This window comes from Diplotaxodon limnothrissa, linkage group LG4, assembly GCF_057381915.1.
Source record: "Diplotaxodon limnothrissa isolate DT_005_m linkage group LG4, D_limnothrissa_male_GT1.1, whole genome shotgun sequence".
Classification (NCBI taxonomy): Eukaryota; Metazoa; Chordata; class Actinopteri; order Cichliformes; family Cichlidae; genus Diplotaxodon; species Diplotaxodon limnothrissa.
Window position 1 is genome coordinate 10008644 of NC_140599.1, and position 13038 is coordinate 10021681.

The 13038-nt window shown below is 41.3% G+C and overlaps 3 protein-coding genes across 3 annotated transcripts; 1 reads left to right on the forward strand and 2 right to left on the reverse strand.

Annotated features, from left to right (window-relative positions):
* Positions 1-359: 359 nt before the first annotated feature.
* wbp2nl (WBP2 N-terminal like) lies at positions 360-4491 on the reverse strand. The gene is made up of 8 exons (XM_085352109.1): positions 4368-4491; positions 3766-3874; positions 3509-3647; positions 3241-3333; positions 2802-3002; positions 2243-2359; positions 1692-1768; positions 360-1596 (listed from the first exon to the last, which is right to left on the reverse strand). The coding sequence occupies exons 1-8, from the start codon at positions 4424-4426 to the stop codon at positions 1540-1542; spliced, it is 852 nt and encodes a 283-aa protein (XP_085208235.1). The 5' UTR covers positions 4427-4491; the 3' UTR covers positions 360-1539.
* A 2070-nt stretch (positions 4492-6561) lies between these two features.
* On the forward strand, positions 6562-9858 carry LOC146633279 (zona pellucida sperm-binding protein 4-like). Its single transcript, XM_085352110.1, has 12 exons — positions 6562-6763; positions 6871-6995; positions 7186-7306; positions 7537-7671; positions 8143-8315; positions 8506-8585; positions 8654-8787; positions 8861-9044; positions 9124-9268; positions 9357-9426; positions 9505-9639; positions 9731-9858. The coding sequence occupies exons 1-12, from the start codon at positions 6562-6564 to the stop codon at positions 9856-9858; spliced, it is 1632 nt and encodes a 543-aa protein (XP_085208236.1).
* A 1126-nt stretch (positions 9859-10984) lies between these two features.
* rrp7a (ribosomal RNA processing 7 homolog A) lies at positions 10985-12829 on the reverse strand. Its single transcript, XM_085352111.1, has 7 exons — positions 12766-12829; positions 12451-12593; positions 12218-12343; positions 12006-12129; positions 11483-11580; positions 11190-11397; positions 10985-11096 (listed from the first exon to the last, which is right to left on the reverse strand). The coding sequence occupies exons 1-7, from the start codon at positions 12827-12829 to the stop codon at positions 11011-11013; spliced, it is 849 nt and encodes a 282-aa protein (XP_085208237.1). The 3' UTR covers positions 10985-11010.
* Between the last annotated feature and the right edge of the window lie 209 nt (positions 12830-13038).

Here is a 13038-nt window from a genome sequence, read left to right on the forward strand (position 1 = left end):
TTCTTTTGACCCATTTTGCCAAAGGAAAGGACGTTGCCTAATAATTATGCACACCTGATATAGGGTGTTGATGTCATTAGACCACACCCCTTCTCATTACAGAGGTGCACATCACCTAATATGCTTAATTGGTAGTAGGCTTTCGAGCCTATACAGCTTGGAGTAAGACAACATGCATGAAGAGGATGATGTGGACAAAATACTCATTTGCCTAATAATTCTGCACTCCCTGTAAAAAATGATACTCTGTAAAATTTATTTTTGTTTGTCTGAGGCTCTATTTGATTTAAGATCTATGAAATAAACATGGCATAAATAACTGACAGTTTATAAATGACTGAAGACAAAAATGGGGGAAATTTAATAATTGACATTTATTAGATTTTTGACAAATTCAGCAAAAAGAATAAGAAAAGAGATGTTAATATACAGGCATTTGATTAAATCTACCTAAAAAAAACAAAAACCTCTAACCACCACAACTATGCGCAAAAAGACCTTCAAACGGGTGCTAAATGATGCACACTGAGCAGAATCAGGGATAACAGTCTGCACTCAGAAGCTTCACCTGCAGGCAAAATACTGGTGAGCCTTAATAAATCAGTGTAACCTGTAACCTCACACTAGGTTAATTACTGAAGGAGAAGAGCTCTGGTTTCAGCTTGGCTCTGCATACAGCAACACAACAGAAGCTCAGAGTACAGCACAAGGTCATTCAGATAACCCCGCAGGTGACCTGTAACGCCGTTATGCAAGGCTGAAATATTGCACATACACAGACTCGTTTCATAAGAAATCTTTCTGAACATTACGCAACTCTTTTTGATAACCACCCTGTAAAGATACTCAATTAGAACTGGGAGTTTAAGGTCATACCATGAATGAAGTTACTTAGATTGAGTACAGGATCATACTGGTCACCAGTCTGCGTGTCTGTGCGAGCCATAGTATGAGAATCAGTCAGTTATTGTGTCGCTGAACATAAATGAACACAGTTCTGGTTTTTTTATGTGGAAAATGACTACAAAGCTATAATGGGGAAACACAATGCACTTGCAATCATACATAACTGTTCTTAGTAGAAGCTGATATTATTAATAATTACATGAACTGCAATCAATAAACGGCTACAAAATGTTTTGGTAACAAATCTGTCTTTAAAAATACATTCTCCAAATCCTCCCCCCCCCCCTTTCCAGCTGGGACACTGCACGAGTCCCTGCGTAGGTGCTGAAGAATCAGACAGAAAAAAATGAATCCCAACTGTTGCTTTACAAGTTGTCCACCATTTAAATGACTTGATGTAATATGGAAAACACTAAAACGTCATTAGCTGTTCCATTTATAGTCCTTCCCAAAAAAATTAAAAAAAACAATCTCTCATTGGGAAATTTTAATTGACATCTTTTTAACCGCTATATTAATTGCATTACCTTATTGCAGTCTACAAAAAGAAAAAAGAAAAACCTCACTTTAGAATTTATTTAGGATACAGAGGATGCGAGAGAGGAGTGTCTTGGAAGTGACGTTGCCCACGTTTCAGTTGTTTTTCTTTTCAGGGAAGTTTGAAGAAGGTGCGTATGGTGGAGGTCGCTCCTGCACGCAAACCCAGAAGATGGTTTAATATGATTAAAATGCCATTAAAGAAGAGGTCACATGTTGCTGAGGTAAAGACATCCAAAGCAGCTTACCATGGGCATGTAGACATTGTGTGGATTGCTGGGATTGTAATATGCGCTGCCTGCTGCTTCAGCCGCCTTGGCGTTACCTGTGCATAAAATGGCAAAAAAACAGGGAGATGAAGACTGAGTAATGACCGCAGAACATACTCTAGAACAGTTCCTAACACTGTAATGAGAAAAGATGCACAGAAGAATGCTTTAGTAGTCACATGAAGCGCAACTGAAAACTTCTAAGATCCTCAAACTTAGAAAAATCTATTGGCACAAGGTGATGAAGCACAGACTGATGCACAGAAGGTGACGCTGTTTTTAACCGAAAATCCCCAAAGTTGCTAGAAAAACAACAACATGAGGGCGAGAAGACTGTTTTATTCCTTGACATTTTTATCTGTAGAGAAGGAGACATCAGCACCCCCCTTTTTTCTTTTTTTAATGGCGTGCTTTGAAGTGATTCATGTTGAGGCAGACAGATCCGATCTGACAAGTGCAGTGGCACAGAGGAAGAAAAAAAAATAAATAAATAGGGAGTGAGTGAAAAAAGGAGAGTGAGAGAAACAGACCTGGAGGTGGTTGTGGTGGTGGTGCTGTCCAGTTCTGAGAGGGTGCAGCCCAGTTTTGTGGTGGCCCAGGGTACGGGGGAGGAGGGGCCATGTAGTCAAAACCAGATGGGTACATTCCTGGAACACAGATGGCCAACAGAATTTTTATTATTTTTTTAAAGATGCAGTTTGAAGGTCACAGGGGGTTGCAGCCTGTTTGTACAATTATTTACACAATAAAAAAGATAAAGAAAAAAAACAGGACACTGACAGAGAGAGAGGGACAGCATGATTTGCGCCTCGAGGGTGCACATTTTTAACTTATGTGCAAAGAGACAAAAAAAAGTGCGCTTACATACAAATGCAAGAAAACAAGGCTACAAACTATAAGCACTTTTATTGATTATGAGGAAGAAAGGAAAAAAGAAAGTGAAAGAAATCTACAAAATAAAATGCAGAACCTGGAGTTACAACTGCGCTGACTATAAGCTAGATTTTAAAAATCACTACTTATGTTGCCGCCGGTCTTCAGTTGAATCAGACGTTTAAAAATAGACCTACAGACAGCGAGACTGTGTACCTGCAGCAGCAGGTGGTGGATAAGAGTAGGGCATGTTCCCAGCAGCAGGGGGAGGCCCCTGGTAGAAGCCATTCTGCTGGGGAGGTGGTGGGTAGGGATAGCCCTGAGGAGCAGGTGGAGGTTGGCCATAGCCATTCATCATACCAGGTGAAGGGTAACCGTAGGCAGCAGCTCCATTCTGCACCGGAGCGCCACGAGAAGCTGGAGCACAGAAAGAATAAAAGTGACTTTCCAAAGACTCCAGAAGACACAGAGTTATCTGTATCGTAATGTCCTTTATTTCTATAAAGCGTTTAATCTTTAAAGTTTTTGTTTTTTTACTGCAACTGTACCATGTTTTTAATATAGTAGGACTGCTACTTTGGTAAAGGGTTTAGCTACCTTAACACGTGTTTCCTGGTTATAAAGAAAAGGTACTGAATTAAAATGGCATACGAACCATTTGTGGCCAGTTTGAAGAGGTGCTGTCCCAACTCTATGGCTCCTCCACTGGGGAATGACATCTTGAAATGTGCCTGACCCTCCCAGCCACCTGATTAAAAAGTCAATTCCCTTTAGAGTAAATACAGAAAGCTGCCTTTTTTAAGCAAAGTAAAGTTCTGAAACTAATACACCACAGTTTTCACTAATATGGGTTCATATGAGATTGTTTTAGAGACAGACAATCAAATGATAGTGACTAAGTGTAAAAGCAAAAGGCTTCCTACCACCGGGCTCAGCAGACACTGTCCCTTTAATGTAGTTGGCTGCAAAGACTGGCTGCTCAATGCTGCAGCCCTTCATCAGGTAATAGGGGAACATGGCTGAACCCAGGCAGTCCTTGGTGTTACTGGATACAAACACCAACTGAGCCGGTGAACAAGAGATGAGGCAAAAAGATGAGTTACATAAGGATACATGAGCACATGAAAAGCAGCCGTAAACATCACAGGAATCTTTTGTTTATTGATAATTTGGGTAGTACCCTGTATGGTGTGAGGTACACCGTGCCCTTCTTGGTCCCCTTCAGCAGATCTGTCTTGCAGGTGACATCACTGAATGACAGCTCCACATTCTTGCACTCCCTTAAAACACTGGATAAAGATGAGGCAAATGAAAATTAGGTCACTGCTTACAGTAACTATAAAGGAGCTAAAAAGTACGCTAACATGTAGAAATTGTATTTCGCAGCAGCTAGAAAAAAAATTGCTTTACGAAACATGCAATGGGAAGACATTTGTGTTTTACAAGATTTCAACATCCTGACAAAAAATGCTGCCAAAACTTCCTGTTTGGATAGTCCGCTAACGCATCTTGCTTAAACCACATTATGCGACGATTTTAAAGTAAGGCCATTAAATGTCTCGCCGTTAAAAGAGCACACAAAATACACAACGCCCTGAAATATACAGTAAACAATAAAACAGCTAATGCTAACATTACCTAGGCCAGCTAGCTGGAGGCTAGCAGTTGGATAGCATTGAGTTGACTACGCATTGGAAAGTAAAAGGTAAACAAGCCGAAAACAGAGGCGACAGTTGGCTAGTTAATACAATTAAACACCCTGACACTAGGTAATACCCTCACCTCTCTCCGTTGTTTATCAACACATTGCCGTTATGCGTATGATTTCGATTCAAAGCCATGTTTACGAGCCGTCCTACGCTCTCCTGTTGCCTATGCTTAATGCTAAAGCCAGTCTATCAGCCTGACGGGAATCACCCAGAAACGTCACGAGCCTTACGTCACCACGCCGTCTGACAACTCGTGACCTGCCGTGGGACTGTAAACAATATCCACACGATCAAACAGAAGAAGTGTCTCACACGATCCCAGTAAAAGTTAGAAATATTCAGAATGGTTTCTGAATAAAAGTGTGTTTACGCTGGATTGTTATTCCCAACGTATTTTCCCCGCCACCCATCCGTTTTGGATAGGTGTAACATTTTTTTTCTAATAATGTAAATTATAAATAATCAAATAAATTTGACGATGAAATGAATAATTTGATTCCAAGTTATCACAGTCTTTTTCCGTCAAGTTTTAATATATTTTATCTTATTTTATTTATTAATTCCTTTACTAAGAAATTCCTTTATTTATTTATTTAATTATTTATTTTCTTACTTAGTTTCAGTTAATTTCCAGACTGGATTTGTTCGTATTCATTTAGTTTTATCTCTGAAAATCCACTGGGTTTTTTGTTTGTTTGTTTTTTTATTTGTCTTGTTTTGTTTTGTTGGTTTGGTTTTTGTTGTTGTTCCTATCCGTTATCATTTACTAATTCTTTGCTAGCTCATCGGGGAGGGGGGGGGGGTGCTTTGGTTGTTATTTTTTTGCTAACGTGTAGTTTTTAATTCACCTATTTTTCCACTCCTTTTACTTTTTAGTGTAATTTAATGTAGGAATTCTGTAGATAAAATAGAATAATATTACAGAGTTAATAATTAGCTATTGTTTGAATGTTACATATACAAACAAGTGAATCAAGCCAACTGTTCATCATTTTATTGATAATTTGAAATAATATAGTTACATATTATGATGGGTGTTTCCGGGATATTATACAAGGTAAAGCACAGATGGAGAAACTCGTGAGCTGCCCTGCTCCCTCATATAGATGTATTACAACATGAAGTACTGCCGCTATTTAAGGCATAATCCTCTGTATTAATACGCAGTTTAACATCAAAATGTGCGTAAGTAATTCAAGCTTTTATGTTCTGTTATATTTCCATCCAAAATACAATGAAGTAGACGTGCAATGCAATCAGAAGTACTGTTTTTTTAACCAGGTATTTTACATTTTTACTTTAATATAGTAAATGTTACAGTTACAACATTTATCCTGCAAATTATTAAAAAATAATTTACAAAAATTGGGTTATTTATACAAAACTATGCATAGAGTGTAACCGATTATTTCCCAGTTTCTCTTTTGCTGTTGTTCTATTTGCCCCCTTTTGTATTGGCTATATATCTGTTTCTCCCGGTGTATATAAACTTGTTGACAATAAGGGAAATAGAAAAAACGACAACCATATCCACGCAGGCAACATCATTATAGCAACTGCCGAGATCTCTCCCTGATTCTATGTACTACACTTTCTATACTGTAGCCTTTGAATGGGATAATTAAGGTTTAGCTAAATTAAAATTAGCTTGAAAGCTGCACTGTGCTGGAGTCCAGCTAGGTCTGGATTAAGATAACTAACTTCATTTAAGCCTGCACAGAAAATCAGGTCATTTATTGCAAAGCAAAATGTTTTCAAAGCAAACACAGCTGGAATAGAGCAACAAAATGGGCATTTCCTTGCAATTCTGACAGGATGAGTGGGTGTTCTGATGGCAGTGAGTAAAGGTTTAAGACTGCTTATATAATAACTGGGGTGGGTACAAGCTTTGCCATGGGGAGAGCGAGAGGGGGGTGAGGCCAGCGAGTTATGCAATGCTTTCATTTAATGGCCCCCTTAGGATAGAGTTGGCCGTGCATGCGCTCAGTGTGATATTTAATATTTAAACGTTGACCTTTTTTATTAATTACCGGCTTTATTCTGTGGCCGCGTGCACGTCAGCTTCTGTAGCTCTCGGTGCGCGCAGGCGGGTGACGCTGAGCAGGTCTGCGACACCCTTTAACTCTCTGCACTGCACTGGTCCCCGAGCCCGAGGAACGCCATAGCTTTAAATTAATTAACACTAATTAACAGCTGTCACGTGACCGTCTCCAGCGCCTTAGATAGGGCTGGATGTTTCTGCTGTTAAGTTTGCAAACTATAGCGAGATGAATTATCGTTTTATAAAGATTTGCGCGACTCTTTTACTTTTCACCGTCATGGTTCGGCGCTGCGTCTGCCTTTCCCCCGATCACAGGAAGAAAACACTCGAGCAGAGGAAACAGCTCGCCATGCCGCGAGTCACCTGCTCTCTCCGAGGCATCAGAGCTGTGTTTGGTCCAATGGTGAAAAACAATGTGTACGCCAGAGGTGAGGTATAGGGCAGCGGGATGTGAGGAAGATGCTTGGTTCATTTAGTTGACCCTCATCTTTTGCATTGATCTCAGACCATGTGTGTGTGTGCTTTGTTTCCTTAGACGTGACAGGGGCCACAGTCCCAGTGCCTCAGTATGAGAAGACCTGTGGAGTGCAAGTGGCTAGAGTGAAGAACCAGAGCCTCTCGTTTTTCAGCAGATATGACAGCTGCTTTGTCCGTGTTGAGGTGTGAATCCTGCTGCAGAGTTTACATGAAGGAAATGTATGGGATTGCCAAGTAGGGCCAAAAATAATGCAACTATAGTATATTTACTATTAAGTTTTAATGATTGAAACCAATGGAGGTAAAAATGAGTTTACAATCTGCATGTATGTCACTTCTTGACAGCCATGCTGCAATAACCTTTCATCCTCAGGGCAGCAAAGTCGTCATCCCGCTGCAGGTCCAGCTGGCAGGAGAGGATAGATGGATCAGGGTCAACATCAGCTGTCCCCTGATAAAGGCAAGAAGTGAGAGGACCCAGCCTCGCCCAACACGTGAGTGGAGACAGCTGATTGAGCTTGACAAACTCACTGACCCAGTTGTGTCCTGTATACCTAAAATCCGCTCTCCCTTTTCATCAGTCAAAAGTCACCCTGGCACAATTTCCCTATGGAGCCAAGTTTAGAGTGTTGTCTTGTTGTTCTTGTAATTACCAATACTGGGTAGGAGTCTGCACAGTTCAGAGTGACGATCTAAGACATTTAAAAACAGAACTCTTCTCCAGCATTCCCTGGAAACTGTGACATTGAAAGAGCTCTTCGAGTGGACTGTGGCCACCAAAGGGTTTCCAGTGATGTCTGCTACAAACTGGGCTGCTGCTATGATGCTCGTGATTCAGCCTGCTACTACACACTCAATGGTAAGATCTGTATTTTCCCCTCCAACCTTTCGTCTAAACAAGCAGGGCTGCTTCTAGGACTCTTAACCCCTTAATAACCAGTCGTGTGGGGGGCTTAAGGGAAATCAGAAATATCAGAAATGGATACCTAATCAGAGGTTTATGTATTTTGACTGTGGACAGACCTCCTGCCAGTATATGCGTGGCCTTCATTACAAAATGCAGTCTTGTTACCACTGTAAATATGTTTGGTACTACAGAGTACCAGGTACCAAGCAGTACCAATAATGTTTGGCACTGATGAGCAGTAAAATGTCATCTATAGTTGGCAGCAGAGCTTTCAATACATGCTAATGCAGTATTCAACATTATGTAGTTATAAAGACAATTATGCAGAGATGAGGACAAAACAGGGTTTTGTTTTTGGGTTTTTTAATTTGTGTTTTACTCAAAAAACAACTATGCAACATTATCCTGTTTGACTCCATCCAGCCTGCTCTCTGGACGGACACTTTGTGTTCTCAGTAAACGCTGCAGATGCACACACGCCCATTGATCCCAGCAGCCTCATTGTAAAGGATCAGCCGCACTGTCACCCTGTTGTCACAACCCCAGATACTGCTGTCTTCAAGATAGGAGTCTCAGACTGCGGTGCAAAGAGGAAGGTAAATATTATATCTAATATTTAGATTGGGGTATCATCCTAATATTTTTGCACAGTTACACAAAGCCAGTCACAGCATTGAGCACAAGCTTTCATTTAGATGTGTCTGTGGTCCACCATGAATTTTCACATCATCTTCTTTTCTTAAACCTTTTTTTTTAAAATTTTTTTTAAATCTCTCCGGCTTTTAGGCAAATGGAGATGTGGTGATCTACGAGGTGGAAGTGGTGGAGCTACATACAGGAAATGATGGGAAAAATTCTCAATTTAGGTATGGAGATGGATACATCTTCTTCTAGAAGACAGTACTGGTGGTGATGAATGTTTTGGGGTTTTTAGTCTTCAGGTCCAGTGTGAATACGACTCCTCTGATCTGAAGCGTGCAGCAGAACTGCGGTCTTTGTATGCGGTGACTAATCCACCACCTGTCATTGCACTGGGGTCCATCGGAGTGCAAATGAGAATAGCCACAGGTACTAAAATGGAATGAAAAGGCACTTTGTATGCAAATGACAGCTGGTGATGTGTATATGTTTGTTGCTGCAGATGCATCCTTTACATCCTTTATTCCCGAGGAACAGCTTCCACTGACTTTGCCCCTTCGTGAAGCTGTGAATGTGGAGATTTCCATCGTGCAGCCATCTCCAGATCCCACACTTTCCCTGCGAGTGCGAGACTGCTTTGCTTATCCTGGGTCAAGACACTCTGTGTGGACACTTCTCTATGATGGGTACGTTATTAACCCCCACCCCTCAATAAAAAAACAAAAATTAAAAATATAACAGCACAGTTTTGTCCCTTTTGTACAGATGTCCAAATCCTCAGGATAATATGAGAAGCTCTGTCCCTGTGGACAAACAGGGGAAGACCACATCTCACTCACAAATCAGGAGGTTTGATGTCAAGACCTTTGCCTTCTTGGACCCCAGCACAGGCCATCCAAGTCCAGAGGAAGTATGTTTCATCAGATTATAATATTTCAGCAACGCAGCGTTTTGTTTTTTTCCCCCACAGACCTGGCTATGTGTTTTCTCTCACTCAGATGTACTTCTATTGTTGGGTGGAAATCTGCACGAATGACGTTGACTGTGCGCAGCGTTGTACCTTCATTTGTGAGTATACCACAGTACACTTAATGTGCTGTTTATTTTTGGAATTTTTTAAAAATCTGTCCTGTGTCCTCCCACAAGCATCTGAGGGGGAGAGGCCGAGAAGAGAGGCCGCATCTCAACCCCACCAGCTTCAACTGGTCTCTTTGGGGCCAATGCAGCTGGTCCAGAATAACACTGAAGCCGAGAAAGACCCCTGCATGAAACGGGAAAAAAGTAAATCCAGCAATACACCAAACTAGAATCATTACATGAAAGAGTATGAATGACACTCTTTAAATAGAATCTCGCACCCTCTCTTCCTTAGTGTTTCAGGTGATCGTATACATCCTGTCTGGTGTTGGTGCTGGCCTTCTTGTGGTCCTGCTGTTCATTGTGTGTTCAAGCATCAGGAGAATGCAACGAGCACGTGACGAACAAGATGCATCTCAATAAATGTCAATTTGTCCATATGTGCATTTGTTTTGGTTTTTTGAGCTTAAGGCTGAGAGCCAAATGGCAGGAAAAACTGGACTGGAAATCAGTAACAGCAGATCTGATGGGATGCAAGTGTCTATAGCAATCTGTAAAACACAGAGCAGGCTTTGTCATGGTGTGAGGCCATCACATTTTGATCCACAATGCAATTCCATGTGAAACCAACTAATTATTAACAGCATGACAATGAGCCCGAACACACTGCCAATGCCGTAAAAGTGTAGCTGGATAGAAAAACACACAGTGAAACCACCAGCCATGGATTGGCCTCCCCAGAGCCTGGGCCTCAACATTATTAAAGCAGTGTAGGATCCTCCTGATAGAGAACAGAAATAAAGGCAGCAAACTTCCAACGAAGAGCTTTGAATGTCTTTCAAGAAGTCTGGAGAACTATTTCTGAAGTCTACTTAAAAAATGAACAAGAAAGCTGCCCGAGAGAGTTCTGAGTGTGTTGGAGAATAAAGGTAGTCGCACCAAATACTGATTTAAGCTTGTTAGAAGTGAACAAACTCTGTTATTGCCTCATGTACTGTATGTGTTTGCACTTCGATAAATTACTGAACCCATTTTTCTTGAAAAATATCAAGAAATAAGGCATGACATGACTGTGCTTCAGACATTTTGATCTATACTGACATGTTCGACCACAATGCAGATCTGTTTCATGCACAACTCAAAGGTGCTCTACAGGATTGAGATGTTGAGATGAGCTCTGACATTTGGCTGAAGATGGGTACACTGTACACACGCAGAAATACACCAAGATCAACCTATGATGTCATCACAGAAAGTTGCTGGCGCCTGCTCTGATAATTTGATGAAGTCATAAAATTGTCTACTTGTGCTTCACAATAAAAATAGTTGAACAAAAATCATAAAATTGTGATCTTAAAATTCAGGCGAAAGAGATTAGTCTTAAACTGCTGTTTTATAAAATTTCCGTACTTCATGTTGTAGCTTTACTGTGCTTCACTAGATTTACTATCATTAATGTGAGGAGCGAGAAATTTAATCATCGTAAAATAAAGTCAGTTTATTAACATAAAACCTTTATAATGCAACTGAAATACACAAAAGCAGTGAAATGAGAAGAAAAAACGGGCAGCTGACTCAGTAAGGTCTGAACTTCCTCTGTGCCCTCAGCAGAGCTATTCTCTGTTTATCCTCCTCAAACTTTTTCCTTAGTTCAGCGATATCTGGAAAAGAAAGAAAGAAAAGGAAACTTATTTAAATAAAATGCTTTCACAACCTCAAATGTAAACAATGTCATTAACATATCAGAGACTTACGTTCTTTCTGCGTGTTTCTGTGCTGCCAGGTGTAGAAGTTCAAGAGCTCCTTCCTCTTCTTCTTCGTTATCTCCCTCTGTAGAGTCCTCTGATTGGCTGCTTCGCTGTGAGGACGCGCCTTGGCACCCTTGTGCCCTCTCGTGACTTTCACCCAGCCCTCTTCATCTTCTTGCTCCTCCTCGGCCTCCTTCTTCTGCCGCTCCGCTTCCTGTGGACAAAACATCAAACCCACGTTGAAGCTACGCGGAGCGGACGTGTCAGCGGTGCTGAAGGAACAGCGACAGAGTTCTCACCTCTTCTTTATGCTTATCGTAGTCTTCCATAAAAGAGTCGACTTTTTGTTGCAGCTGCTCCGGTTGGATAAAGGAGTCTGTGTACTGCTGGATCCACTCTGCCATAAAGAAAATACAACACACGTGTCATACACCTCATTTGTTACAGATGATTCCAGATGTTCTGCATCATTTCTTCTCATTCTTAGGTCACTTTATGTCCCATTTGGCATCGATTTGTAGCCACTGTATTTACGTTAAGCTTGACTTTTGGCGTCTTTATAACAGATTTTTCACTCATAAGCTTATTCACACTTATTTTTGGTCATTTGTGTCACATTTTATTATTAGTGACTCTCTGTAGCTAAATCTCTGAGTATTTTATGACACTTTTGAACACATCTTTTGCAGATACTTTTGCTTCTTTGGTTATATTTCGCATTTTTTGTAGCCATCCACTGTGTTTGGGGCGGTTTTATGTCTCGTTTGGTTTTATTTAAGCCTCATACATTAAACTGTGTCACTTTAGCAACAGCCTACTTACTCTGCAGTCCTGTTTTGACTGGGCGCTGCTCTGTGCAGACCACCAAAGGCACATCATGTGGGTGTGATTTAACTGCTGGTAAACTGGAGGCGTTTTGAAATACAACATAGCCAACTTTGAAGCCCTGAAACAGACAGAGACACATAACGTGAAACTGAAATCTACAAAACATACATAAACAAACGAGCAACTGCGCAGGAACACAGGTCAACCTGTTTTTCAGCTGGTTTGAAGAACTTGGACAGTTTGGGTCCAGCCTCCTGGGAGGACCCCGGGTGGTCTTTCAGCTCAACTGACTGAATGCTGCCAAACTGCGAGAATAAATCTTTGACAACATCCTGTAACACACACATACACAAACAGTGAGAGGAAAGGCAGTGTGCAGTAGTTACTGTTTATATGAAGGACAAACAAACCACACAGAGCAGCCAGGCAGGCGCGCTACCTCTGAGCAGTATGGAGGGATGTTTAGCACGAATAAAGTCCGGTCCAGCGGTCTGTGGGAACTCTTCTCGGCTCGCACCCGGTGCTCCTTCACGTACAGCGAGTGCCTGGCGGCGCTATCGGAGCTGAACTGTAAGGACAACACTGCGAGGAGAGACGGGAAAAAACAACACATCAGCGTCTGCTATCACCCTGTCGACATGGCAGACTACAGATCAGCACAAACTCATACACACACCAGCCGGGTTACGTAACACAAACATTTATCTACGAGGACAAAGCGGTACAGAAAAAACGGCGTAATAATTAGAAATACCCGTAAATCCTCCAGGAATAACAGAAGCCTGATTCTTGGCGTGTTTCTTCTTGGACGGCGCCATTTTGGTGTGACCTTTCACGCCGGAAGTACAACTGAATTCCCGTTTGGTACCGTTCCCCTCCCCAGATTTTCTGCTAAGCAGGTTCTGTGTTTGCTTTAAACCCACACATTTAGTTTTTAGTTTGTATTACAGCCTACCTTAAAAAATGAATTCAATGGTCAAATTTAGCCTCGACCTTGAGGCTAAATGCTCTGAGGATCATTTATCGT